This window comes from Euprymna scolopes, chromosome 13, assembly GCF_053919585.1.
Source record: "Euprymna scolopes isolate OS-2025 chromosome 13, ASM5391958v1, whole genome shotgun sequence".
NCBI lineage: Eukaryota > Metazoa > Mollusca > Cephalopoda > Sepiida > Sepiolidae > Euprymna > Euprymna scolopes.
In genome coordinates this window covers 115,468,618-115,496,498 of record NC_136494.1, presented here as the reverse complement: position 1 = coordinate 115,496,498, position 27,881 = coordinate 115,468,618, and the positions used below count along the sequence as shown (strand labels likewise).

The following is a 27,881-nucleotide window of genomic DNA, read 5'->3' as shown; positions in this document are numbered from 1 at the left end:
GAAATAGGGGTCATTTTGTTGTCAGAAATTTGGTGAATGACAGCTCCTACTGCTATTTCCGATGCGTCCGTCATAAGCGTAAGCTCCATTGTATCGCTATCTTGGATATATGTAAGTTTGGTGAAGTTTGCCAAAGCAGTTTTCGATTGTTCGAAGGCCTGTAGTGCAGGTCCTTCCAAAACTAACTGTTGGTTTTTGGTTCGTTTTTTTAACAAGTCCGTTAAAGGTGCGAGTAACATGGAACAGTTAGGCAAAAAACGTCGGTAATAGTTAATTATGCCTACAAAACGGCTTACTTTTTCAGGCAAAGGGGAGATTCCATCTTTGTCAATTAAATGACCGAAAAATTGAACTTCCAGGTGGCCAAAAACACATTTATCGGTGTTTAGTTTAAGAACGAAATGTGAGAGTCTTTCAAAAGTTTGTTCCAGGTGTAGCCGGTGTTCTTCGAGGTTTCTGCTGGCGATTAATAAGTGAATATGAACGGCAGACCTCTGAAAACTTCGTCAATCAAACACTGGAAAGTTTGACAGACGTTTCTCAACCCGAAAGGCATCCTTAGGAACTCGTAAAGGCCAAATGGTGTGGTCAGTGCAGTTTTATGAATATCTTCTTCTGTGACTGGAATTTGAAAATATGCCTTAACAAGGTCCCGTTTGGAGAAAATTGTGGCGTCTTGGAGTCCATTGGCGAAGTCATGGATATGGGGAATAGGATATCTATCTGGAACAGTTTTTGCGTTTAAGCATCTAAAATCTCCGCACGGGCGCCATGTGGTGTTGTCAGCTTTCTGTACCATGTGGAGTGGTGATGACCAAGCACTTTTCGAGGGCCGTATTATTCCCATGTGGAGTAGGTTTTGAAACTCGGATTTTGCCAATTTGTATTTATCCGGTTTCAAGTGTCTGGGGGTTGAATAAACGGGCGGTCCTGTTGTCTTAATATAGTGCTTAGCGCTGTGTTTGATGGGGTCCGTGTTTTTAAACGGCTGGGAAAGATGAGGAAATTTTTTGAGTAACCGGCGGATGTGTAAATCTTCGAGTAAGGCAGTGCTGATTTTGGTGGTTAAAAATTTCGAGATAGTTCCTCTCACCGAAATCTTCGTTTCGTTGTCTGTCAATGTGTGATGAGTCATGTCGACAGACAGGTTGAAATGAGCTAAAAAGTCCGCCCCCAAAATTGGAGTGGTCACGCTGGCTATGGTTAAATTGCATAAAAAATTCCTCCGCATTCCAAGGTTCAAATTTAAAGTTTTTTCGCCAAAAGTGGGTAGTTTTGTACCGTTGACGGCTTGTAAGTTGAAAAATTGGGTCCCTGTTGGGTGGTCATGCGGTGTCGGTATGACACTGATTTCCGCTCCGGTGTCTATTAAAAAGTTATATCTGTGAATTTTGTCTCGGATATAAAATAGACGACCTCTTTTGTGTGCTCCAGCTACAGTCGTCGTCGTTACTGGCTGGAAGGTTCGTTTCCCTGTGCCGGTTTTTTGAAGGCGCAGGGTTTAGTGCATCTTCTCGCGTCGACGCCAAATCTCCTGTGATAGAAACAAACATCTTGTTTATCTCGTGACGTGGACCGATTCCTGCTTGAACTTCTTCGCCTATAACTTTGCCGCGTGTCGTCGTGGTTTCTGTGAGAATGTTGACGCGTTTGAAGTGCGTCGGCTAGCTGCTTTGAAAGCTTCTCAACTGCCGACTTTAATTCTGCTAATTCCTCGTCTTGGTTTCGGTCGGGTTGCCGAATGTTTAATGCCATGGTTTCGTTGTAGAAGTCCATCTGTTGAAGTTCCATTTTGTTTTGAAATTTTTATATTTCAATTTCGTGTGCGCGGTTTGAAATTGTTCCACCTCGTGGTCGACAAGTTTGCTTGTTTGTTAGAGAAAAATTATTTTTCGTGCGTGCCGTGAATTTGTGTGGAAGGGTTTAGCTTACACCGCGTGTTTCGTTCACTCTCATTCATTTCATTTTTAAAATAAAGGGGTCACCATTTCATGTTGCGCGTGGCAAGAATAGGAAATGGAGTAGAGGGACAAAAAATGAAATGCTGGAATAAAATAAACATGTCGTTTATTTTATGTTGAGAAATGAAAGTCTTCGGTGTACACGTGTTCATTCAGCTGTTGACGACTACGCGCGTGGAAGGAAATGGAATGCAATAGAGAAACGCGAAATGGCAAGAGAGGGTTAAGCTCAGTAGAGCGTCGCGCACATGTCTGTTTTGATGGACCAAAGGCGAAAGGGGAGATAGAGTGACGTTAGAGCACGCGGTTGGTTCGTCGACTAAGCAGCTCGAACGCTGGTTCGGATGAAAAAAGGGCAGTTAACAGGTTTTGTTTACTTTTATACTGGAGTTAGTGTTCTGTGTGCGCATGTCTGGTTTTCACTTTTAAAGAAGTGACGTCACAGCTCGTGTGTGTGTGTGTGTGTGTGTGTATGTGTGTGTGTGTGTGTGTGTGCATGAATGTGAGTGTGTGTATGAGGCTGTGTATATGCGTGTGTGTGTGTGTGTGTGTGTGTGTGTGTGCCTACGTCCGTGAGTGCGTACATGCGGGTGTGTATATGTGAGGGAAACATGTTCGAACAAGATTCTACTTTTTTTTAGACGAATACGTGTGAACATCCTGAAAAACTTGGTGAAAAAAAAAAAAAAAATGCAACAATAAAAAAGCAATTATTTTAGAATTTAGAGTTGGTGATCAGTTTCCTAAAATTATCCTTCATTTTTAGGTCATTATAGATTTTTAAAGCGGTTAACTATTTTTTTATCAGTAATCCCAAGTCCGAGTGGCAAAGTCACACACGTAATCGCTTAAAAAAAGAAAAAGAAGTAAACCCCCACCACACAGAGTAAACGCAAAAACTCACAAAATCTATCCCACAAAGCACAATTAAGGCAAAAAAGATTTAACTGCCTTAAACCACTATAATAGCCGGAATTGGGAGATCATTTTACGTTAGATTTTTAATTTTTTTTATCTTCCTTTCTTTTTACTGCACTCACACGTAGTTGTGTAAATAAAACAGAATCTCATTGAACAGGGTGATTTAGAGAGGGTGGGGGTTACTCTACACTGATACCTTTTAATTTAAAATTCAAATTATTAAACTTAACTAAACCATTGAAGTTAAACTGGTACCATTATTCAACCAGAGGATGGGAGGGGGGGGGGCGTCTGAATGACATCAACGATCTTTTCTTTTTTTTTTTAACACATATTTTCTTTTTAAACCAATGGGCATTCTTTTTCTACTTAGGATAGTAAAACGTAAAAAAAAAAAAAACGGGAAAAATAAATCTACTGAGGATTGTCTGTGAGTGATACAAAAAAAGAGAGGACCGACCGCTGAGTCATTTGTGTGTGTGTGTGTGTGTGTGTGTGTGAGAGAGAGAGAGAGAGAGAGAGAGAGAGAGAGAGAGAGAGAGAGAGAGAGAGAGTAGGAGAAGAAGCACCTTGTTTATAAAAGCCACGACCTCCTACCTCTTCCTACAACTTTTTTGATTGTAATACATATATTGTAGACCGGCCGTTCAACAGTCACCATTTCTGAGTGTTCCCTCCTTTCTCGAAGCAACACCCTGACGGCGTGTTTTTAGTTTTTATTTATTTATTAGTGCGATAGAAAACTCCGACAATGCTTGTTTTGGGCTCCTGGATAATTTTCCCCTTTTTCTTATTACAGTTTTTTATTTCTATAACCCTAGCATTTAACGTGGATACGAACCATTCGATTCCCTATTCTGGCCAGCCAGGAACCTTCTTTGGTTATTCCGTGGCGATACTTAAAAGTAATGACCACAACAAGGATCCAACGTGAGTAGAAAAACAGATTTGTTTTAATTTTTGTCTTCCTTAATCTAAGTTATTATTATTTTTAATGTTACATTTTGTTTAAAGAGAACTTTGAGATAATTTAATTTAAATCCGGTTACGAAATAATAATAAAAAGAACCGACGCAAAACTCACTTAAAAACGGCCATATATAAAAAAAAATCCTATTATCGAGTTGTTGTGTATAATTGTTTACCCTAATTCACCCTAATTTAAAAAAAAAAAAAAAAAAAAAAAAAAATTTGGCGGACCTGTACGAGAGTGCCCACCCCCCTAAAAATGCGTGTTTTATACCTAAAAAAAAAAAAAAAAAAAAAAAAAAAATTTTGACGATTATCATAATTAGACTTAAGTATCATATTAACAGATTTTTTTTTTTTTTTTGAAAAAACAAAAATTAATGAATTTTAAAAAGGGGATTCACTTTCTTGTTATTACGTTCTACTTCATTGCTACCTGAATTACTGCCCATTTCTTTACCGACGTGTCACGTGATTAGAACCCCCTTAAGTCATTAAATTTATTTTTTAATTTTTTTTCGTCTAATATGATACTTAAGTCTGTAATTTACGATAATCGTCGAAAAAAAAAAAAACTTTCAAAAATATGGAAAACACTCGTACAGATCCACCAAAACCGTACTCACGGAACGAAAATGTCATATTCCAAAAATCACATAAATTGATCAAGTAGTTAAATCTATTTTTTTTTTTTATACAATTTTTTGTTTAACAGTAAATTTTAAGAATTACGAGGCTGATTTTGATATCTGTAGTTCGAATTAAGTTGTCTCTGCCTAATTTATTAAACATGGCAGATCAAAACACATCTCGCCTCCTCATAAAATTTGATTTTAAAAATAAAACTACTTGACCAATTTACGTGATTTTTTTTTTTTTTTTTTTTTTTTTTTATAACGTTCTCGTTAGGTGACGGGTCTATATTTTTGTTTAATTTGGTTGAATTCTGGACTTTCACCGTTTTATGTTCATAAGCTAAGATGCATAACACCTTTCATATGTTTGTCACGGAAACTTAAATGTTTATGATAAAATTGTGTCAACTCGTGTCGTGTGCCTGTTTATCACCCTTTCGTGACTTTCATATTTTTATTTACTATTAATCAATTATTTCATTTCATTTGAAATATAAAATCGCATATTTATTTTCGTAATCTTATTAGATTACAAAATATATCAGAATGCATTTCGGTTCATTCGTAAACAAATCACTAATTTTAAAGTAAAACTTAATTGAAACTTCTGTTTTTAACTTTACTATTTATTTGTATTTTTATTGTTTCAGTAAAATACACACCTTAATTCTGTGATTTATTCAAGTCCTATATCGGACTTTTTTTTTTTCTTTTTTTTTTTTGGTATTATTATACAAACACCGTGACAGCGTTAGGGTTAGGGTTTAGGGTTAGGGTTAGGGTTAGGGTTAATTCGCTGTCACGGTGTTTGTATAATTTTACCTTTTTTTTCATCTATTAAACTAAATAATTTGCTTTTAATTCGATTTGAGATAATTTTTGGGTTCAATCTATTCCCACGATTCTTGTACCATTTCCTCTTCGTCTCCCTTGAGAATCCGTCTACATTAAAGAAAAAAAAATATCTGAATTCATAGAATCGATTTAAAATGTCTTAAATATTTGATTTTTAACAATACCTTTTAATAATTAAGCAACTTAAAATAAGAAACTAAACAAATCCTTTCTATTTTATTCTCCAAATATAATATTTGGTAAAAAGGAGGACAGAGTGAGGAAATTATTTTATTATATTTGAAAAGTACCAGATTGCAACTTATCAATTTGAATTGTGATGTGTTTTTATAAATCGAAATAGATTTTAACTTCAAATTAGTGTGTGTGTGTGTGGGGGGGGTTGATGAATTTGCCATTTGTTCCTATTTTTTTAAATTTTCTGTCTCCCCATTAAGAATTCATCCCTCCCCCTAAAAAGGGGGGGATGATCTAGAGTGGGAACAAATACACCTGTGTTGTTCTGTCGGCACTCCTTCACGAATGAGAGCCTCAGGCGACACACTGACTGAACTCCTCATAAAGAGGGAACTAATGTTGGTAATCATCTCGAAGGAGGAGGTAATACCTAGGGATGTGGCCTTCTGAGACGGAAGGGACTAACCTAGTTCGGTGAATTATCTATAATTCCTAACCTCCCCACCAGGGCAAAGTTTGACACAAGATCGGGGTTTAATATAGGGAACATTCAGCTCCCAGAAAGAGGGGGGGGAGACTCTAGATTTGGACCAAAATAAAAATTGCCTCCGTCTCCGATTTCCCTCTATTTATGGCAAAACAGATACTACACCTCCATCCTATTCCGTATGAATTCCGAATTATTACTTTGAATGATTACTTTAAAATCTTAACACATGAATCCTTTTTCTTTATTTTTACATTATTTAAAGTGTTTTTGACTAACATTAATTAAAGTTAGTCTGATCTATTTTTCAACAACTTCATCATTTCTGTTTTTAGTCCGTACATTAAATTAAAAATTAGCTATTGTAATTTAAAATTGCTATTTCTAGAGATGATTTTTCGGTATTTGTACAGTTTAATCAAAACCTTAAAAAATGAAAATATGGAAAAAAGGTTATGGTGTCGTTTTGGACTGAAGATCTCCGAAAAAAAAATCTCATTTAATTTGATCAAGTAGTTTTTATTTTACAGCAGAAAAACACGTTTTTATGAGAGCGCGTTGAAGTCAGCCATTATGAAATTTGTTGAACACGCCACGGGGAGATAACTCCAGTTAAAGCGCCGACACTCCCTCCCCATCTTTATTACTAGGTTTTCTTCCTAAAAATCGAACGTTTTGCTCGGTATCATAACAAATTGCTTTTTTCACTGTGCTGTAAAATAAAAACTACTTGATGAAATTAAGCGAATTCCCCCCCCCCCTTAAATTATTTTGTTCTTAAGAAACATGTGCATAAATAGTGTGAAACATTTATCTAGTATTCTTTATTGGTTTCTGTTGAAAATATACAATTCTTTTGGTTTGCGTTATTACTTTTTCAAGCTTTGAACAAAGATATACAAAAAATCGATTATCTAACTTTATTTTCTATTTTTCATGATTTCCTTTTTTATTTTGGTAAATTTTTACTTAACATTTTCCTTTAAAATGACGATTTTTATAGGCTTTCAGGTATGCTGAAAAGGAATATCGCATTTAAATTTTCTGCAAATAAATAGTTTTCCGAATATTAAGCAATGTAATTCTTTATGCGGTAAATTTTTACATTAAGGTTCACCTCCACAATTTTCTTTAAAATGACGACTTGTAAAGGTCAGCGACTATGCTGAATACGAAAATATTTAAATTTTGCAGAGACGAGTAGTTATCAAGATAAAGACCTGTATTATGCAGTGCAAATACTCTGGCAGCTATGTTTTTACGCCCGTGTACGTTTTGATTTAGTGTCAAATTTAATAGGAAGCCCCACTCCCCATGTTAAGAAGGGCTTTTCTATGTGTATAATAAAACAACCCCAATTTTTTTTTAAAATATCAATGTAAAGTCTTTGTAAGATTCTAAAACGAATTTAATACAAAAAAACAAAAAACAAATTACGGACCGTGCTGATATTATTAAGGAAGGCATTCTTAATATGGAGAGGGGGGGCGTTATTAATTCTGTTCTTTAATTTAACAAACAAGATACCATACAATTTAAATGTAACTTAAAAATCCTGTCTGGAAAATAACACTGTCCGTATTCTGTATAAGTACCAAAATGAAAAAAAAAAAAAACATTCTTAATATGGGAAGGAGATTTTAACTATTTCGTACTTTCAATAAACACTTTGGTTATCTTTATATGTGTAAAAAAAAAAAACATTTTAAAGTAAGACTTGAGGTGTTCAGTGAACACTGTTTTACTGTGCAGTCGACCGCTTTTGCACAAACCCTGGCAATTCTACACTATTGGAACGATATTTTTTAACCCAAAATTAGTCACATTTGTATCATTTGGTTCAATTAATAATTTAATGACCAAACGATGTCGTGTTAAATGTTAACATTCAAAAACCTATTATAAATAAACAAAACAAAGCTGTTTAGTTAAAATGGAAAAATGAAAGTAAAGACTACCGGGCAACGTCTGGCAGATGCAGATTGCAGCTTTATTATTATTAGTAGTAAATCTTTTAGTTCGTGGAAATAATTAAATTATTCCATACTCTTGTCTGTTATCGGTTGGTTTACAAAGAAAACATTGTGTGACATTGCCGGACTTCCGTCCACTTCAGACATGGCCTTTTTCGTTCTATTCAATTTCAAGTCTTAACGAATCATTTTTTATGGAGAAAGGAGAGCGTGTGTTTATTTTTGTCACCAAAAATCGTATTTCTTTCTCGTGACTAAATCCGTTTTAAAACGAACTAGCAAAATACCGGTTCGAGAACGGGTATTTTGCTAGTCAATAAAACGAATTCGTCTATCAATAGTTTTGAATCATTTTTATAAGAATGAATGCTATTAAGTGACTAGCTGGCAGCCTGGCGTTGCCCATACGCTTAAACATGATATTTTAATTTATGCAGAGTGCGTATGTATTATTATAGAATCAATCCTCTATTGATTATTAGATATTAGGAGGAATAATATGCCCAGTTAACTAATTTGCAAAAAAAAAAAGTCGTTCATCCAATTCTGTCAGCTGATATTTGGGCTTGATGATGAATTCCCTGGAAAAGTCACTTCTGATTAATGTTTAGTTTCAAAATATGCAAACGAAGAAATGACTTGCGGCGATTTTAAATGGTACCTCTTTTATCGTAAATTGAACTCATTAATAAGAAATTTTAAAATAAAATGAGGTACACCCGGGCTTGAACAGCGGATCATTTGATCTGTAGTCGAATGCTCTACTACTAAGCTATGTCTCCAGATTATAATAAAAATCTTTCCTATATAATATAATATATATATAATTTTTTTTTTTTTTTTTTAAGAAATTATTTGCTGAAATTTTATTATCTCCCTTGGCCGGTGTAACGTAAAGTATTCTCTGGTAAAAATTCTTATCTATAAAAGAGAAAAGCTATTTATAAAATCGGATTTTTTTTTTTTTTTTCCCGATACTTATCGGATGAATTTCTGTACAAAACATATCTAAAAACACTGCCAAACATAAATTAGCTTTGTGTGAAATTTGCATAAGATAGGCTCTGCCGTTTCGGAGCCTGTGACGATCTCTCACTCTGACTCGTCACTCACTCACTCACACACAGTGACTTTTATAAAAAAGCATATATAAAGCTTTGAAAAAAGCCACCCTAATAAGAATTAGATAAGATAGAAGTCATTAATTACTCGTTATTACAAATCTTCGTTTGTGATCTAAAGATGTTGGTCAAAAAGATATATATATAATCTTTTTTGTTTATATATATTTTCTGCTACACTCGATTTCAGTTTCAGCGTCCACCCCCTATTTCCGTGAAAGTACAGTTAAATCTCCTGTCAAAAGGATGTAGCTTTGACATTGACTAAAGACCCTTAATTTATTGGCTTCTAACTTTTCTATACGGGTTTTCCTCAAATCTATAGTTCACGAGCTTTTCCTCTGAAGAGTGATAAAGATTGACCTTTTGAGTGTCCATGAAGGAAATGAATTTTACTTTCTCTCAGATATGTGAAAGTGTTTTCATTTTCTTTTTTTTTTTTTTTTTTTTTCTTTCTTTCTTTCTTTTTGAAAAAAATTATTTTTAGGGACTGAAGTATGTGTCCGTTTCTGTAAAGGTTGTCATGTTTAGTCATTTAGTTTTCATTGGTGATTCGACTGTATGAATCTGTTTTATGATTTAGCTGATAACCTGATCTTGTGTTAAAGGATCAGTTTGTGTTTATATTGCAAGTGAACTCTAAAACCACTGAATTCCTTCTGAAATTTGGAACAGATTCCATACATAACAGCAGGTGTCATAGGATATATAATTATTTACTATAATAATTAAATACAGACACTAGTGTTTCATCCTTTCGGGAATCATCAGTAGTGCAGGGTGCCACGCTTAACGCCAGTCGAGGGATTCGAACTCTGGCAACAGAAGTCATGTCTGGCTTCATTAGCAAGGGCCCCCCGAACCATTATTCTTTTTGAATGATTTTAACGCCAGTCAGTGATCTAGTCATTATGACGATTTATGCATATGAGCTAAGTTGACCGACTTATTACAACTGAAAGTGCTTAACGATAAGAAACAAGTTTCTTAAAGGGACTTATTCACTATAATAATTAAATACCTACAGACGCTATATATATATATATATATATATATATATATATATGAAAATATAATTTTATGCTTAAATTTTCAGTATTTACTTCAACAATGCTCAATGCATATGTTGAGCTAGGTAGTAAGTTATTAAAATATATATGGCAGTTAAGCTACACAGAATATTCCGTGTTTCATTCTTGTGAGAAATTGTCAGGCTTAAGAATTCTCACGAAAATGAAACACGGAATATTCTGTGTAGCTTAAATGCCATGTATATTTTTATAACTTATATATATAGTAAGTGATGGAACGATTGCAATATTTTTCCCCGATTCTGATACAATTTCCAATTCTTTATAAATCTGAAAATTTAACTATAAAATATTTTTTTTGTCCCGATTACCATAAAAATGCATGTTAAATGTGCATATATTTTCTCAAATGTAAAAACGAACATGTGTGGTAGAGTGATATGTAGATTTTAGTTTTAGTACAAGTTTAAATCAATGAATATTTATTATATTATTACTAACGGCGATAGGAACAGGAAAATTTAAAAAAAAAAACAATCAAATAAAAAAGATAAAGGAATCCTTTTTGGCATCGGAAAATAGGTTCATATTTTTCTGATACTGATTCCGATATCCACAAAAGTTCTGATTTTTTTTTTTTTTTTTCGATTCTGATTAATTGTCCCCCCCATATATATATATATATATATATATATATATATATATATACTTTTTAAGATATTGTATTTGTGTTGGATATACATAAACAACATACCTTATTTAAAATATAATGATAAAATTCTAATATGAAATAAACCAACTTAACGTATAAAAATGATTTTTATTTACACTTAAAACTAATACACTATGAATATGCACACGTAATTCTTAATTATGTGGTTTTATGAACAATTATATATATATATATATATATATATATAATGAGATCTTGTCTCAAACGACCATCGACAGAACTGGCGTGAACAGATAGAAGCAGTATGCAAACGGTTAGCAACTTCAGTGGTGTGGTCAAACCATAATAAAAGGGATGAAAAAGGAAGTGAACTTATAATTTGATTTTTTTTTTTTTTTTTTTTTAATTTTTTCTATTTATTTTTTTAATATTTGTAACTAAATCAACAAACGGTTAACAGCCTTGTCCTCACGATTTGGTATTCCAAATATCAAGAAAAATCAGTCTCAGCAGTGTGTTACACAAACACTTGAGACTAGTAAAGTAACCTAGTGTTTCAATTTATCATGCAAACTCTGTTGACTAACGGTTTTAACTATGAATTATGAAGTGTGATTTAATCTTTACCAACTATTATTTTTCATTGCAATTTTTTTTTCATTATTCAACAAAATTATACCTAAACTACTGAACTTAAAAAAAAGTAAATAAAAACTTTCACACAGTTAAGTACAAAAGTGAAACATAAGCCACAAAAGAACCTATAAGATGTTGGTGCAACTCTAGACAAGATGTGTTGATGCTGGGATTTTACTCTTAGCAAAAGTGTTTCTTCCCTTTTCTCACATCCTCTTTTAATTAAAAACTGAATATCCGGTTTTAGATGAAACCTAGTATTTAGTTTTAATAAAAGACTATTTTAAAATTAAAATATATCCCATATTTTAAATAACAAATGATAAAAAAATTGGAAGAATAACTGATTTAAAAGAAAATATCCAGCCATCACAGACATTTTAGTGTCAAAACAAAACTAGCTAGTATAGAAACTAACCGAAGAAATGTCTTAAACAAGCATGGAGACCAGACTTAACCCAGGATTGAATGAGGAGCAACAAATGTTTCACACTTCCAACACTTTTATTGTCCTCAAAATTAGTGAAATCATCACTTTTCAATCAAATCAATTGCCTCCTCTAGTTGGGGACCTAGCACAATGCACCGGGAGGAAGCTTCACATGCCTCTCCACAGTGACTTGGTCCACAATACATTTTAGTCTACATTGTACTGTGGAGCACCTACGGTTGATTTTTATCAAATTATGTTGATATAATGGCTTGAATGAAAGTTTAAAACACTTAAATTTTGCACTGAACAGAAACATTTCGAACATGCCTGTTTTACCAAAAATCCTACTACTGATTTTATATGCCAGGCCCTTTCTGTGTGTTTGGCTATAACAGCATATATGAGGTTGCATTGGTAATCTTTGGCGTGTGCTTTGTTACACAGATGATTCTGAAGTTTCGCTATTGCATGTTGCCTGTCGGCCAGATGGTGTGATATAACCAGTGTTACCTGAGGTTTCATCATCTGCTCTGCCAAAGGAGATTACATTTGTCTAGGATTGCACATATTTCACATTTTACGGAACGATGTCGACACTAATGGCTTGTAGGCTGATCACGTGTTACCGTTTCTTCTTGGAACTAGGACATATATCGATAATGATTCAGCTTGATTCACTGCTACTTGTTTTGTGTGGTGACGTCTTTATATTGTCAAAATGTTATCAGAAAATAAAATTTAGGGGGTTTCAGTGTATGTCTACTGAAACCTTTAGGTGTCCCAGCTAATTTGTTTTTCTTCCAAACAAATTCGTAATTAAACATTTCTTTTCTATTTAAGCACATGGCTCTTATTGGTTTCACTTTTTTCCAATTTTCACTTGATCTTTTTTCAGATTTTGGGTGAATAAAAAGAAAAAAGAAAACTTTCTTTTAATAATCTGATCTACATTTCTTTAAGCGGATTTTTTTCGATTTTCGATACTAAACCTATCTAAGAACACTACCATACACATAAAGTACATTTGTTTGGAATGTAAAAACAATCGACCCAACTGTTTTGGACTCCATAAGGAATGAACCCACACACACACACACACACACACACACACACTCAAAATGCCATATCTTGGGACGATGAATCAGAACTAATAGCAACTTTATAGTTAAATACTTAGAGATTTATGAAGAATCGGAATCGGTAAGTGTATTGGAATCGTCCCATCACTTATATATTTGAATAGACCTTCCCCTTTCAATAATCTATCTTTAGTGACATAAATAAGTATTCGGCTCTTTATGAATCCTAACTCATTTTTAGTTTGGCCTTTCGTGCATAGCACCATGAAAGCATAAATAGTACTATTTTTAGTGTTCTTGCATCCAATTTATGACGACATTAATTTAATGGCGGCATAAATTGGATGCATTTCTCTTTTCCCTGAAATCGTTTGAAGGAAAGACAAAACTTCCGGTTTCAGCAAAGCAGTCATTCAAGCCTATATATAAAAAAAGTCATTCAAGCCTATATTATATTAAAAAAAAAAAATCCCCAAAGAACATAAACTACAAAACAATTGCCACTCCTTAGTCTTTTTTTTTTTTTTTTTTTTTTTTTTTTGTTAACACAATCCTTATTCATTGATCTAAGTGTGGCTGGGTGGAGATATTAGGATTATGTCATTTCCTGAAACATTTTTGTTCCATTATGCTGTAGAAAGATTATTTTATTTTTATTTTTTTTTTTAGAAATTTCTGAGTGTTTTTCTTTATTTTTTCTGTCTCCCAACATGCCCACTGATTTTTAAACCATCAGTGATTATACAGATTAACCTCCCCACCGTGGCAGCCAATATTGGTTCTATAAAATCCGATAACGAATTATACAACTTCTAAAAGTCGTCTATACATAATGAAACTTAGGTTCCTGAAACAAATCATAAAAAGCACTGATATACATACCTTGTTGAATTGAAATAAATTTTTTGTGGTTGTTTTTTAAAGTTGTTTAGAAGTAATCTTTTAATCTTTTTCTATTACATGGAGTTTTGTGAATAAAATGCACCAATTTAGAAAAAAAAAACCGTCCTGTGTGGACTTGAAAATTAAACAAAAACATTAGAAAACAATTACAAAATAAAGCAACAATTCATTAGAAAAATACAGTCAACAATGTAAACATATCCTCCCAAAAAAAATAGACTATGAATCTTTTTTTTCTTTTCAGGAACTTGAGGTTAATTTTATGTGGTTGCCTTTTGTAATTTGTTACTGAATTTTATAGAGCCAATATGGACAACTATGATGGCTGATCTATAAAACACTAAATCATCTATATTAATGCTTTCTCATCTATTGCGAAGCATTCCTCATATTTTTCAATTATGCTAAGGTTACATTTGATCACTTTGCTTTGAATAATTTTCGCACAATCTCTTCTGTGACGGTGCTTTACAAATTTTTTTTTCAAAATTTTTAATTTTGAATGGAGGGAATAGTGACCAAACAGTATTTAACATGTGTGAATGATAATTCCAAAGAAATAAATTGATAAATCCAGATAAGCAGTAATTCACAAAAATGAGTAATAGTAAACAAATTTGTAAAAAGGTCAGAAATACTTGCGTTCAAAATGCTTTATTTGACCCATCTCTATAACAGTTGTAAAACTAAATAGTCAGAAAATCAGTTAATGGGTTTTTATAATAGAAAATAATATTCTTGCAGTTCAGTGTGTGTGTTTGCATGTGTATGTCTATATGTTTATTTGCAAATTGAGTTATTTTAATGCAGACTAGCAAATCTTGTGAAAATTTGTCAAATAATTAAAAAAAATGAGCTTTAATTTTATTTGGCTGTTTTTAGTATTTTATTAGTTTGTATTATTTAAATGTAAATACATATAGAATTTGTCTCATCTTCCATATTGATAAGATTATTCCCGTATATAAAGACATTATAGAAAAAGAAATATTGGGGCCATACATTATTCCAAAATGGCCATGCTACCTGCCTGTACTTGATGCATGTTTTCCAGTAATTATCATTCAATATAATTATAATTTGTAAATTGCTACAATTTTTCTGTACCGAATCACTGTCAAATATGACTTACTTACAGTTGGCAGCAAGCCACTTTACTCACTCGTTATTTTCTATTTTCACTTTCCCTGATATCACCGTGACAAATATTTCATAGTTTATACTTATGAATCCCAATACATATTTCATTTTGTGATTATGATTTACGTGGTTTTGTCTTTCACTTACAACTCATTTCCTCAGTAAATAATGAACGTTCCCTTATTAATTTCTAACACCAATTTTATTGGCTACTCAGACAAACCTTCATGCTATAGTTCGAATTTACCAAACACTACAAAATACTTTCTGTGCCTTTCAACATGGCTGCCACATTCTATTCTCAAAACAATGGGGCCGTTAGCTATCACATTTAATCTATTACGAATAATGTATTCCAATGGAGTTAAGAAAACTGTCATAGATTCTTAACTTAAGTATATGATTGTTAAGTAATCTTCGCACAAATGCTTTCATTCTATTAATAACTTTTGCTTGTGTGTGTTTAATAATCAAAGAGAGATAGAATGTGTGTTTATCTATCCTCTTATTGTTGTTCTTACTATTACTGCTAATAATTTTCTTTCCTCAGGCTACTACGGATGAGATGCATTTATTTTATATTAATTTTTTTATTTCTAAACTTACCGAGCACATCATAAAAAAATACCTCACTCTAGAAGGATTTCTCCGAACTTTAAAGACGGAAAGAGTGTATGTGTATATATGTCCTTATTGCTGTTATTGCTACTACTATTATTGTTATAATAATAAAACGTGATTATTATATAAAGATACATATGGATTAAAGATTACATAAGAATTCAAAACCTATTTGAGTTGATGCGTTAGCATGGGAGAGAAAGCAATTTTATTTTCTATTAGCAGGGACCTAAATTCTTAACTTACTGATTACTTCCTAAAAAAAACAAAAAACAATTACCTTAGTCTAGAAGGATTTCTTCTTTAGGAAAAGACTCCAAAAACCAATGGTTTCAGGATTCATTAAATTATTTATTCTTAAACATTTTAAATTCATTATTTTTCCTTTATTTAGTGAGGCCTCGTGCACATTTTTTTTTTTTTTTTTTTTTTTTTTTTTTTTTTTTTTTTGCTGTTATGCACATTTTTAAACATTCACGAACATGCTCTTTTTTTTTTTGTTTTATTTTTATTTTATTTATTTTTTGGTTGGCCTCACCTCATAAAAACAAAATTACCTAGAAGTCTTTCACGTGTATGTGTATGTCTGCCATCTTCTACATCTTTTTTCTGCTGCTATTACTACTATTACTACTGCTATTATTATCATCATATTTTTTTTCTTCTTGACACTGGCTACCAACCCATCTTTGTGAGTTTCGATTCAGGGTCATTCCATAGCAACAATTTCATTGCTTTGCTCTTTTTTTTTTTTTTTTTTTTTTTTTTTTTTTTTATGTATTAAGCGTTTTGTTAAACATTAACTAACATGCTTTTTAAGATTTCTTTTTATTAGCAGGAACATCAATTCTTAGCTTACTGACCAGAAAAACAAAGCAAAATTATTTCAGTCTAGAAAGATTTCTGCTTTATTGAAATGATTTCTGTATTGATTAAAATATTTTTTCATAAATATTTTTTATTCATTACTTTCCTTCATCGGGGATCCTGCACATTTTTAGTCACTTGCAAGCGACTCTATAAGTCACTCAGTCTGTCGGTCGGTCTGTCTGTAACACTTTTGTGCTTGGCCTTTTTGGTTAAGATCGAAGGTCTGTTGTTAATAGATGCTGTTCTTAGCTTTTTAAGCTTTTATATATTGTTATAAGTTATTGGTCAATGTAGGGGCAACCCTTCATACCAATTGTCACTATCCAACTCCTCTACTCCCCGGGGAGTTGGTCCCCATTTCCCCTTCACTCCTCACATTAAAAATCGGCCTTGTGCCTAATTTGCTCGGTGGGGGAGCAAATAAATACCAACCCCACATATAAGACCTTGGTCAATGTAGGGGCAACCCTTCATACCAATTGTCACTATCCAGCTTCCCTACTCCCCAGGGAGCTGGTCCCCATTTCCCCTTCACTCACTCCTCACATTAAAAATCAGCCTTGTGCCTAATTTGCTCAGTGGGGGAGCAAATAAATACCCTTTTCTTAGCCTTTTGGCTAAGATTAAAGTGTAGTATGTTTTTATTACATGCTGTACTTATGTTCGTAAATATTCCTTGGCCACATGGCTAAGATCAAAGTGTAGTATATGTGCTTAACAGATGCTGCACTTACATTTGTAACTTTTCCTTGGCAATGGAAGGGGAAACGGCATTTTTAGTTGCATGCAAGTCACTCCATCGGTCGGTCTGTTACACATTTACATTTTATTTTTTTTTTAAGCAAGGGGTATGGAGTAACATTTTTGTCCCCCGATTTATCAGAGAGAGACCTATGTTTTCAATGGGTCCGTCTGTCCATTATTCCGGATGATTGACTAATAACTGTCCATTAGTTTTTCCTGAAATTTTGTCACAAATTATATTTTAATATATAGATGTGCATAGTTAAAATTTTTTTTTTGTGAAAAATCCTGCTTTGCCACGGGCTCAAAAGGGGTCAAAAATGACAGTTTTTGTTCCATAACATTTGATCCATCCATTAGATTTTTCTGAAATTTGCCCAAAATGTGGATGGCATTGTTCTTATGGATGACCCTGGTAATATTCTGGTTAGCATCCCCCGGGTACTTTTAGTGCTAGAAAACACCTTTTTGGGACTCCCATGCAGCACAAATTTTTAAAACTATATTTCATACAGAGGGGGCCATGCATGCGCGGTTCATTTTTTAAGCCAGGGGTATGGAGTAACATTTTGGTCCCCTGATTTATCAGAGAGAGACCTATGTTTTTGGTGGGTTTGTCTGTCTGTTAGTCCGGACGATTGACGGATAACCGTCTATTAGTTTTTCCTGAAATTGACACTTTTTGTCCCGTAACATTTGATCGGTCCATTAGATTTTTCTGAAACTTGCCCAAAATGTGGAGGACATTGTTCTTAATATGAATTCAGTATGGTTGACCCTGGCGAAAGTCTGGTTTGCATTCCCTGGGGACTTTTAGTGCTGAAAACGCCTTTTCTTCTGGCGCGTTTCTCATATTTCTCAACAAAAACTTGATATGTCCATATAGTTGTTTCCAATGTTGCTGAATGTAAATATACATGTGTTAAGGTGTGAAACTGCACTGTTTGTCCATTGTCACTGGTATTCGGCATTCAAAGTGGCTCATCAAGAATCAAAAATTTACCAAAATTGAAAAAAAAAAATGACACTTTTTGCGCCATAAATTTTGACCTATCAATTACATTTTTCTGAAACTTGTCCAAAATGCGCAGACAATTGTTCTTAATATAAATTCAATATGGGTGACCCTAGCAAAATTCTGCTTTGCGCCCCCGGGGAATTTTAAATTTTAGTGCTAAAAATGCCCTTTTTTTCATATTTCACAATAAAAAAACTTGATATTTATATCTATAGTCCTCTCCCATGGTGCTGAATTTAAATATGCATTTGTTACGGTGTAAAACTGCATAGTTTGTCCATTGTCACTTGTATTCAGCATTCCAAGGGGCTCATAAGGGGTCAAAAATGTGCCAAAATTGCAAATAATGACACTTTTTGCCCCATAAATTTTTACCTATCCATTAGACTTTTCTGAAACTTGTCCAAAATGTAACTTTTCCTTGGCCACATGGCTAAGATAAAAGTGAAGTATCTGTTAACCGATGCTGCACTTCTTTGTAACTAATAAGTAAATGTGTTACAGACGGATGGACCGACTGACTGAAGAATAGTTTTTTTTAAAAATGCATACCACAGAATAGCTTTTTTAGTTGTGTGCAAGCAACTCTATAAGTCACTCGGTTGGTCCGTCCGTCCGTAACACATACTTTTTATATCTTTTTATGTTTATTATACCACTATTTATTGGTTTTTGGGGTTCCTGAATATGAAAATAACGTTTCAAATTCCATAAATCAAATAATTTTTGTGATATAAAGTGGGAGATCACTTTTCTGTATTAATTTAATGTAAAATGATCACCAACTTTACAACCAGTCAGTCTCAAAGCCATTCAAGTCATTCTCCAGATCATTCAAGTTGTTTTTGAAGGATTCCAGTTATTTTTTAAGCATTCAAATCATTCTTAAGGTCATTCAATTCATCCTTAAGTTCATTAGTCATTCTAAGTCATTTACTTTTTATTTATTTAAGTCATTTCAGCCCATTTTTCGGTCATTTTAGTTTATCTTTAAGAATTTCATGTCAATCCTACATTCACGCATTCATTCATTACACGAGAGCACGTGACTAATGGCTATCAGCCTTATTAAATGTTAACTAACATGCTTTAACATTTCTTTTCGTTGGTGCTGACCTTAATTCTTCACTTACCAACCACTTCATAAATATAAAAATGAAACAAATTTAGAGCGATCTATAATAATGTGTGCTAGATAATCATGATTTCATTTGTTTTTAAGGGAAGGTTCTTTTAACAAATCTCTTCTTACTCATAGCATCTTTGCGCTGGGCAACACCGGTACACGAGTCCTAATAGTTTTATGTATAGAATAGATTTTTTTCTCCTATTTTATTGATTGGAATAGCTTCATAAACAAAAGTTACATAAAAAAAATGTGTTTTTTTTTATTCATTTTCCCAATATATTGATCTGTCATGGAAAAATTCTTTTTTTAATCCCATTAATTAATTTCACTATTTCGTCTGGATTTATTTAAGTTTTTGTTTTTGTCTTAAGAGAAATGTGGCAGTTTTTATTATCTCATTGACATGTACTCATCTATAATATAAATCTCGCCTGTCTGTTTAAATGCATGTCTTGCGAAAACTTTTGACAGAAGCGACTGATTTTCATGAGATCAGTATCATTTTGAAGCTCTACCCTTCGGACGACAAATATTGAAAATTGGCCAAGAACATTTTCTTCACTCTCAACTGGGTACTTTTCTACAGGGAGGGGTCGCCTTTTTAGCTGATATTTTCTAAAGTCATCACCTCTTTTCAATTGTCTAACCTTAATTTAAACCTATGTCACTTCCGGTTTGGCGACGGGTGCAACAGCTAATGTGTCACTTTTTTTTTTTTTTTGTTCCAACTTTTTTTTCCTCCTTTGCGTTATGGGGTTCAAGCCTGCCTGCCTGTCTACTACAACTTTTTTTGCTCAACACCTGCCTCGAAACACCTGGGCAACGCCGGGCACCCAGGCTAGTTATTACATAAAAGGGGTATTTTATTTAGTAGGATACATACTTTTTGTTTCACCACTTAGTAAGACTGAGTGCACTTTGTTGTAACAATCTTTCACTAACATTACCAAATATTACTTAGAAATTGTTTTAAACAATTCCAAGCATGTTAGTGCAAACAATGGGTGTTTATTAGTCATTTTCACCATTATTGAATTTTATAATAATTAAACACGCACATAAACATTTTATATACAATCAAAAGATAAAAAACATTTGTACTATTAGATTAGTGCTTCTATGTATCCCATTACACTTAAGCTTTATAGCAGAACTTGATGCAATTGAACAAACAATTACACTTATATTATATAATTATTCCCATGTATTATTGTAATAAAAAAAAAAAAAAAAAAAAGACTCTGGTCAGTGTTCATGTGACGATCCGACCTACTCAGTTCGATTCCATTTTTTTTTAAATCTTTCTATATTGTCTATTGTGGGGATGAAGCCTTATTGATATGCAATTTAATGCATACCACATTACAATTCTTTACTCACTAAACCTTTTTCTCGTAAATGACATAGTTTATTTATGGAATACCATTATTGCCAAACTCATTCTGATATAGTTCCAACACCCAAATACATGATTGTTACTATTGAAAGGTATTCGTCAATATCGTCTTAAACACTCCCGAATTTGAAAAAAAAAAAAAGGTTGTTACGACCAAAGGATTTGATTATTTTAATTACTTTACATGATTTGTTTGTTTTCTTAGACAGTAAAATTCAAAGATAGGAACAAGAGATTTTTTTTTTCTACTTCAATTTTCCTGAGAAATGCTGGAGTCACAGATCCCACAGGTCGCACTTGTGTGTATGAAACTGAATGGAAAACCAATTAAACACATGAAAAATTTAAAAGGAAAAAACAAAGTGATTGATTTTTTTTTTTTTTTTCTGATCCACGAACATCTTCAGAAAGTAAAAATGTTTATTTATCCCCTATCCCAAAGACAACCTCGCTTGTTTTTTTTTGTCCCCCCCCCCGAGTTTAATCGTTTTTCCATTCTATCTTTGATTCATTCTGTCTTCTCTTTTATGAGATATCATGTATATTATCTTCGTATATATTTGTTTTTATTATCTAATGAAGGCTATACATTATTTTGATCTTTCGTCGATACTTTCGGTTTTATAGAAACACTGGAAACTTAACACACATGGTTAAAGATATCAAATGTGACAGACTAATTATAATGTATATGAAGAAATTTTAATGTTTTTTGTCTTCGTTTTAGTCCCCCAACACAACGAAGGTGGACCTGTAAATTCATCTTTGTCCGTTCGTCCATCCGCACTTTTCTCAATAACTATACCTTGGAATTTTTTAAAATTTTGCACGAACGTTAAACATGATATAAGTAAAAAAGTAACAGAACGGATCGTCCGGGAAAACTCCGGTTGCCCCCTTAGCGATGTCTTTCGGGTTAAAATGGTTAAAATTGATACTTTTATGCTTATTTAAAAAAGAAATTGTCTTTCTAAAAAGTTGTAACTGATTTCTATATAATTTTGTTTGTCTATACTTCGCGATAACTCTTGGGCGTGCCCCAGGGACTCTTTTAGCACTAATAAAAATACTCCAATTTTTACCATATTTGTCCAAAATTTTCTGTATGTCTATTTAGCAGTTTTGCATGGTGCTGAGCTCAAATTCAAATGTTAAGGCCTTGGAGACTTTTGGGGCTAAATGGGGGGAGGACAAATGGACTTGGGCATTTCTGTTTTTTGCATGGTGCAGAACTCAAATTTACATATGTTAAGACCTAAAACTGCAGCATTTGTTCATTTTCACCAGGATTTAACATCTCCTGGGGACTTTTGGGGCTAAGTAGTGGGGGTGCTGAACTTAGTCATTTTTTATGCCTCGTTCACTGTGCACTCACAGGGGACCATGTATGCTTCACTTGTTTACAAAGGAGTTACCACTTATCAAGGCCTGAAGGTCACTCGAGGATAAGGGTTAATAGATGTAAGGTGATAGTGTAGTAATCGTTAATGGTGTAAATTGGATAGAATTTTATTTATTTCAACAAGAACTTATTTACATTAGACTTAAAGGCTACAGTACTGTAGTTGTCCGGGAAGCAGGCCAATGCAATGGTGTTCCATAGGTGTGTCGTTCTTGGAAAGAAACTGTTTTCATGGAATCTGCGTTAAGATTTAGACACAGATAGTGGGGGAAACTATTGATAGTAGTTGTAGCTAGTCGAGTGTTTTTTTTTTTTTTTTTTTTTTTTTTTTGTGAAAGTTTGGCAAGGAAGGGACCATAGATCAAAGCTTAGATGAGCACTAGCTATGAAAATAACAATAGAGCTAAACCAGTCTCACAACGTGTCTTCTGTGGGAAAGAGGTTGCAGGGAAAAGAAAAGTGCATCATTTACAAGGTTTCAAAGCTGGTTTTAAACTCTATCAAGGCAGGATAGGGTGCACCAAGCAACTCTTGGCCAGAATGTTCAATTATGTTATTAAGAGCATAATATATTTATATCGTACAATGGTATCATTTATCAGATGGTGCCATTAGACCAGCTGCTGATAAAGGGATTTTATCTAAACATCTATTACTAAGTACCCCGTCATCATATGAATCCAAAGATTCTATTGTTGATATTGGTTTTCTCAATAGTTTTCTAGTCAATATTTTTTCTAGAGAAACCATGTACTTACGAGAGGGACCACGAGAAGGTTGACTACATCCTAAGTGAAAGTGATTTTTGTGAAGTGAACTGAATTCGAACTTGAAACAACCAAATACTATTTACTTTTCTTTATCTCTTCCCTCAGAACTTATCAAAAACACATGACTTTATTTATTTTTTTTTCCTTTAAGGTAATTTAATTATTACAATGTCATATCTTTTTATGATATCTGTTAAGTAAGGCCATATGGTGTCAATCTCTCACATGTTTATATAAATATTAACGAATTTACACAGCATTGCCTGGGTATCAAATATATTTAACAAAACTAATAAAACTTGGGAAAACGTATGAACCCCTTCATTTCAGCCATTTATGGAATTTCTAATAATTTGTTTGCAAAAATAAAACCTGGTTCTCAGCATAAAATTACTATTGGAGAGTTGATAACTGCCTGTCTGAAGCTAAAACCATACTATTACTCTTAATTATTGTATTGTCCTTCAATGTTAAATTCAGGGGTTTAGTAGTGTATGTTTTGCTCTCATGAAACCATTCTCCCAAGTATTACCTCCTTTTTTGAGGTGAGTGGGTAGCATACATTAACAAATTTTCACAATCAATTGTTTAGAAAACTCTACACACACACGCACATATATCTATACTAGCAAATATATGCAACTAGAGTGAGCATATTATTGCTTATAATAAAAAAAAAATCTTGATCATTTAAAACATGCGCAGGAATTTGATTCAAAATATTACGTTGGTTTTGCTTGGAGAACAAGCATTGATAACTGTGTGGACACGCATGCAAACACACGATTGCTTTATAAATTAAACTGAGAATGTTTTGTTATTAAAGACATCGTTTTGAATGAAGGAAAAGGGGGTTCCATGTTTGTTTAGTGATAGTCAATTATATTTGAATATTCCTCTAATAAAATTGTAGTCAATCAAAGCATTATAAAAGTAAGAACCTAACCTGAAGGAAGCGATCCTTATTTACATAGAGACGCTATGAGTGAAAGGTATCACAGAAATAAAAGTATATATTATAGCTGAAAGAGGTAGCTAATGAAGTTCTAGTATTTTGGGAGTGGCAGATTTTTGTGTAAATGAAAATTACACCAATTTCCAAGTATGGCTGATTTGAGAGTCGGCTAGGTTAGAATTAATGTAGGAAATTCTAGAAATCGAATGAAACTGTCTGATAATTTCTGGAAACGTGTATCAGATAATGTCAGTCAACATCACCATAGTTATATATATATATTAGCGCCTGTGCTTACAGTCCTATGATAACTGAATTTACAGGAAAAATGGACTTAATTTTATTAATATCAATAGAAAAATTTTTAAAGTATAACATTGTAGATTAGAAAATCATTTCTAGCTAAAAAGCGGGGGAGGCAACCTAAAGCTTCATTTTCATTAGCTACTATACCAAGGTGTATGGGGGAGAGCACTACTCATTTCTCAGGAACACTTCACTTAACCTTTTTATCCTTTTTTATACTGCTGAATGTTTAGCAAGGATAGCATCAAGTACCATTTTTAAGACTTTGGTATGATTCTACCGAGAACTGAATCCTAGTCTCCCCAAACATTTTTATTCCAAAATGTGTCTAATTAAATTAAAATTTAATATTAAAGTAATGCGGTTCTTTAGTGCTCCCTAAACTAAAGAATACCTGAAACCATCTCCTAACTTTATTCTAGAAAAGAACTAAATTTAACATTTCTAGATCTAAAATGGTTCTATCCCCCCAAAAACAAAAACCCAGCAGTTCTATCCTTAAAACAAAAAGAAAATACTAAACAGATAGGGGGATATCTCTCTTATTAGTATAGATGAGGTATGTAAATTTAGATCCATTTATGGTGGTGATGTTCTCATCTGTTTATTCTGACAAATTTCTGATTCATGTAATTACAATTTGGAGCCCATTTAACATTCATAGGTGTCTCGTTTATTGTTTATATAAGAACACCTAAAATAATATTGTTCAGTAGTTCAAAAAGAGTAAATGCTTTAAAAAGTGAAAGTGTGCCTTTTATTTCTTTTTCCTTTTTAAACAACGAAGGTGAAATAATTTTTCACCTTCCCAAATGTTGACTTCTTGGTAAATCTGTCATTACTCAATTTCCTCATTCCAGCAAATGTTGAGTTTATTATTTTTTCTTTTCTTTTTTTTCTTTTCTTTTTAATCTCTAATCCTTCATGTGTTGCATTCATTTCCTAGTAAAGAAAATATGGTAATCATTACTATTACCGACATGAATCATTTTCAAGAAAATTCACTTAGGAAATTAGTCAAAAACAATTTATTTTACTATACCTACTCATTTGTGACCTATTTGCGTTAAAAAAATTTCATGTTTAAAAAAAGTTTAAAACTGAATACAAAATCGAAATCTGATGGGGAGCGATCTTTTTATCTTCCTTGCAACCCCCTTTCTCATAGAATATATATCGTTTGTCTCTCTGCTCTATCATTATTACTATGAAAGGTGCTTGACTGAGCTCCAATCGTTGGTTCCTCTTCATAAGACATTCACAGCAGGAACTTGTTAGGTCACCACAACAACAAAAAAACTTTTCTTTTTCCCTCCATGTTCTCAGCATTAACTGGAATTTTCATATAGATCTTCTTTGCAAGAACTTTCTGCCTGTGGAACACATTTGCGTCAGACTACTTCCTTGTTGATTACAACATGGTCATTTTCAAGTCCAATTTTAACAGATACTTGTTAGAAAAACACCTGACAAGTAATAAGTTCATGCTATTGATTAATGTCCGTACTTCCATAGTTTTCCTCATCTTTCAGCTGACAATGATTTCAATCTCATTAATCAGCATCCCTAAGTGAAAGTGTTTCTGTGGAACAAACTGTATTCGAACTTGGCACACCCAATTGCTCAGTCTGCGTCACCTTCCCACTCCAGTTTATTAACATCTGTAGGCAATTTGAATTTTCTTACTTTTAGCCAGTAACAGTAAAATAACAGTAAAACGTTTTTATTTATTTTTTACTTGTCAATTGCAAAGTTAGAGGTATGTACTTTTTTATTTTTATTTCATTTTTTAGAATAAATCTGGAAACTCCCAATGAAATTGGGAGTGTTGGTATGTTTGGTTTTGCTGTCTTTTTTTTTTTTTTTTTTTCATAACTTTGATTTTCAACTTTTAGTGAGGGTGGGGCCTGGGAAATTGCCCAGTATTGTTTGGTTGGGGAGTGATTTAATCACTATTTTCTATCCTCTTCAAATACTTTTTAAACCTAGACACCTGACTTATGGCAAGAATAATGCTTTAATTCTGGAGCCTCTTAAGAAGGTTCACATCCAAGGAGATATTGCCTACTGTAACTAAGAAATGTAAAAAAATCAGCACTGACATTGAAAATTACAGGAAAACCCACCTAAAAGGAAACATTTTTTGATTATTATAATAGTTGGAATACCCATCCCAGGGTAGATTTTGGTCAAGTATGTTATCATTCAACTATCAAAATTCCTACTGACTGACATCCGGATAAAGTAAATTTAAAGTACCCTGAATGTACCCTCCAGTAGCAGCAGGACAACAACTATTTTGCATGTTAGCATGTGTTGGACGATTTTCAGAAATTAACTTTCAAACAAACTTGCCTCTGTCCAGGTCTTTATTTATCCCTCTTTCTCTCAAATCCATTCTTATCACTCTGTCTCATGTTTTATTACTTTGTCCCATCTTCTGTGGGCTGAACTTTTTACCTCAACTGTCAAGAACTTTCGTCCTTCTTTCAATGTGACCATATAAGTCTCGTCTTCTGCACACATCTCCTTATATCATCCCGGCATGGGGCATTAGAATACACCGACTGCCCCCCCCCCTGCAGAGGGTAAAAGTCCCTCAATGGGGGTCCTGGATATGACCTCAAACTATATCCAATGGTAAGGCCCCAGCTTGTGGGCTTAAGGGAGTGTGGAGCCACCCTTTAATTGCCATTGCTCCCAGGTCCACTCTGACCCAGAGTGGTAGTACCTGTTAGGGTTCCAACTATGGGTTGAATAGAAACCGACTTTAAAACAACAAATATATTCTATTAAAAATTTTTTCTTCAAAATCTTTGGATTCGGCATTAAATAACCCAAAAAGGGTTGATATGCCGTAAAACAACCAACCAACCTTATATCGTCCAGATTTAATCTTCCTCTGAAGTCATCAGATCTAAGCCTATCTTTTAACGTTCACATTACACATCTATTGTATCTTTCTTACATCATTTCTCTCCATGAAATACGTCCTCAACTCTCACTGGTAAGGTTTCACTTCCATACCTCATCACAATGTGTACACATGCTTGATAGATTCTTTCTTCAGTTGACAGCCGTAACATCATCATGTTCTTAATTTCTACATGGTAATTAATTGAAGAGTGCAATCAAATTTTTTTTTTTTAATTAACAATCGAACAGTTCTATATCTACTAATCTGAAACTCTGTATTCTTTCAATATGGTCATAATATTGAAGTGTCCTGTTCTGCACACATACTTGCATTATATATCCATTATCCAGTATTATTTCCATATTTCTCTCCATTCAACACTTCAAGCCTTGATGCCAGGTTTCACTTCCATATATCCTCATACTGCATGCACATATCTGATCCACTCTTTCCTTGGTCGACAGTGGTTATGCATGCTAACTATTTGTATATGATAATAACCTGAACAGTGCAACTTATATTTTGAAGTGACAATAAGCTGGTTGAAATGTTGATCCATGATTTGAATACTTTCAGCTGGATAAAATGTTGATCCATGATTTGGATACTTTCAGCTGGTTGAAAATGCTGATCCCTGGTTGGGTACTTTCAGCTGGTTGAAAATGCTGATCCCTGGTTGGGTACTTTCAGCTGGTTGAAAATGCTGATCCCTGGTTGGGTACTGTCAGCTGGTTGAAAATGCTGATCCCTGGTTGGGTA

The 27,881-nt window shown here is 33.3% G+C and overlaps 1 protein-coding gene across 1 annotated transcript in view; it reads left to right on the top strand.

The window, feature by feature from the left end:
- Positions 1 to 3,458: 3,458 nt before the first annotated feature.
- The window catches only part of LOC145292160 (integrin alpha-4-like), a 139,783-nt gene continuing 115,360 nt past the window's right edge, over positions 3,459 to 27,881 (top strand). Inside the window, exon 1 of the mRNA XM_080138329.1 lies at positions 3,459 to 3,812. Within this exon, the coding sequence (XP_079994455.1) occupies positions 3,634 to 3,812 (179 nt within the window). The 5' untranslated portion in view covers positions 3,459 to 3,633. The remainder of the gene's footprint in view (positions 3,813 to 27,881) is intronic.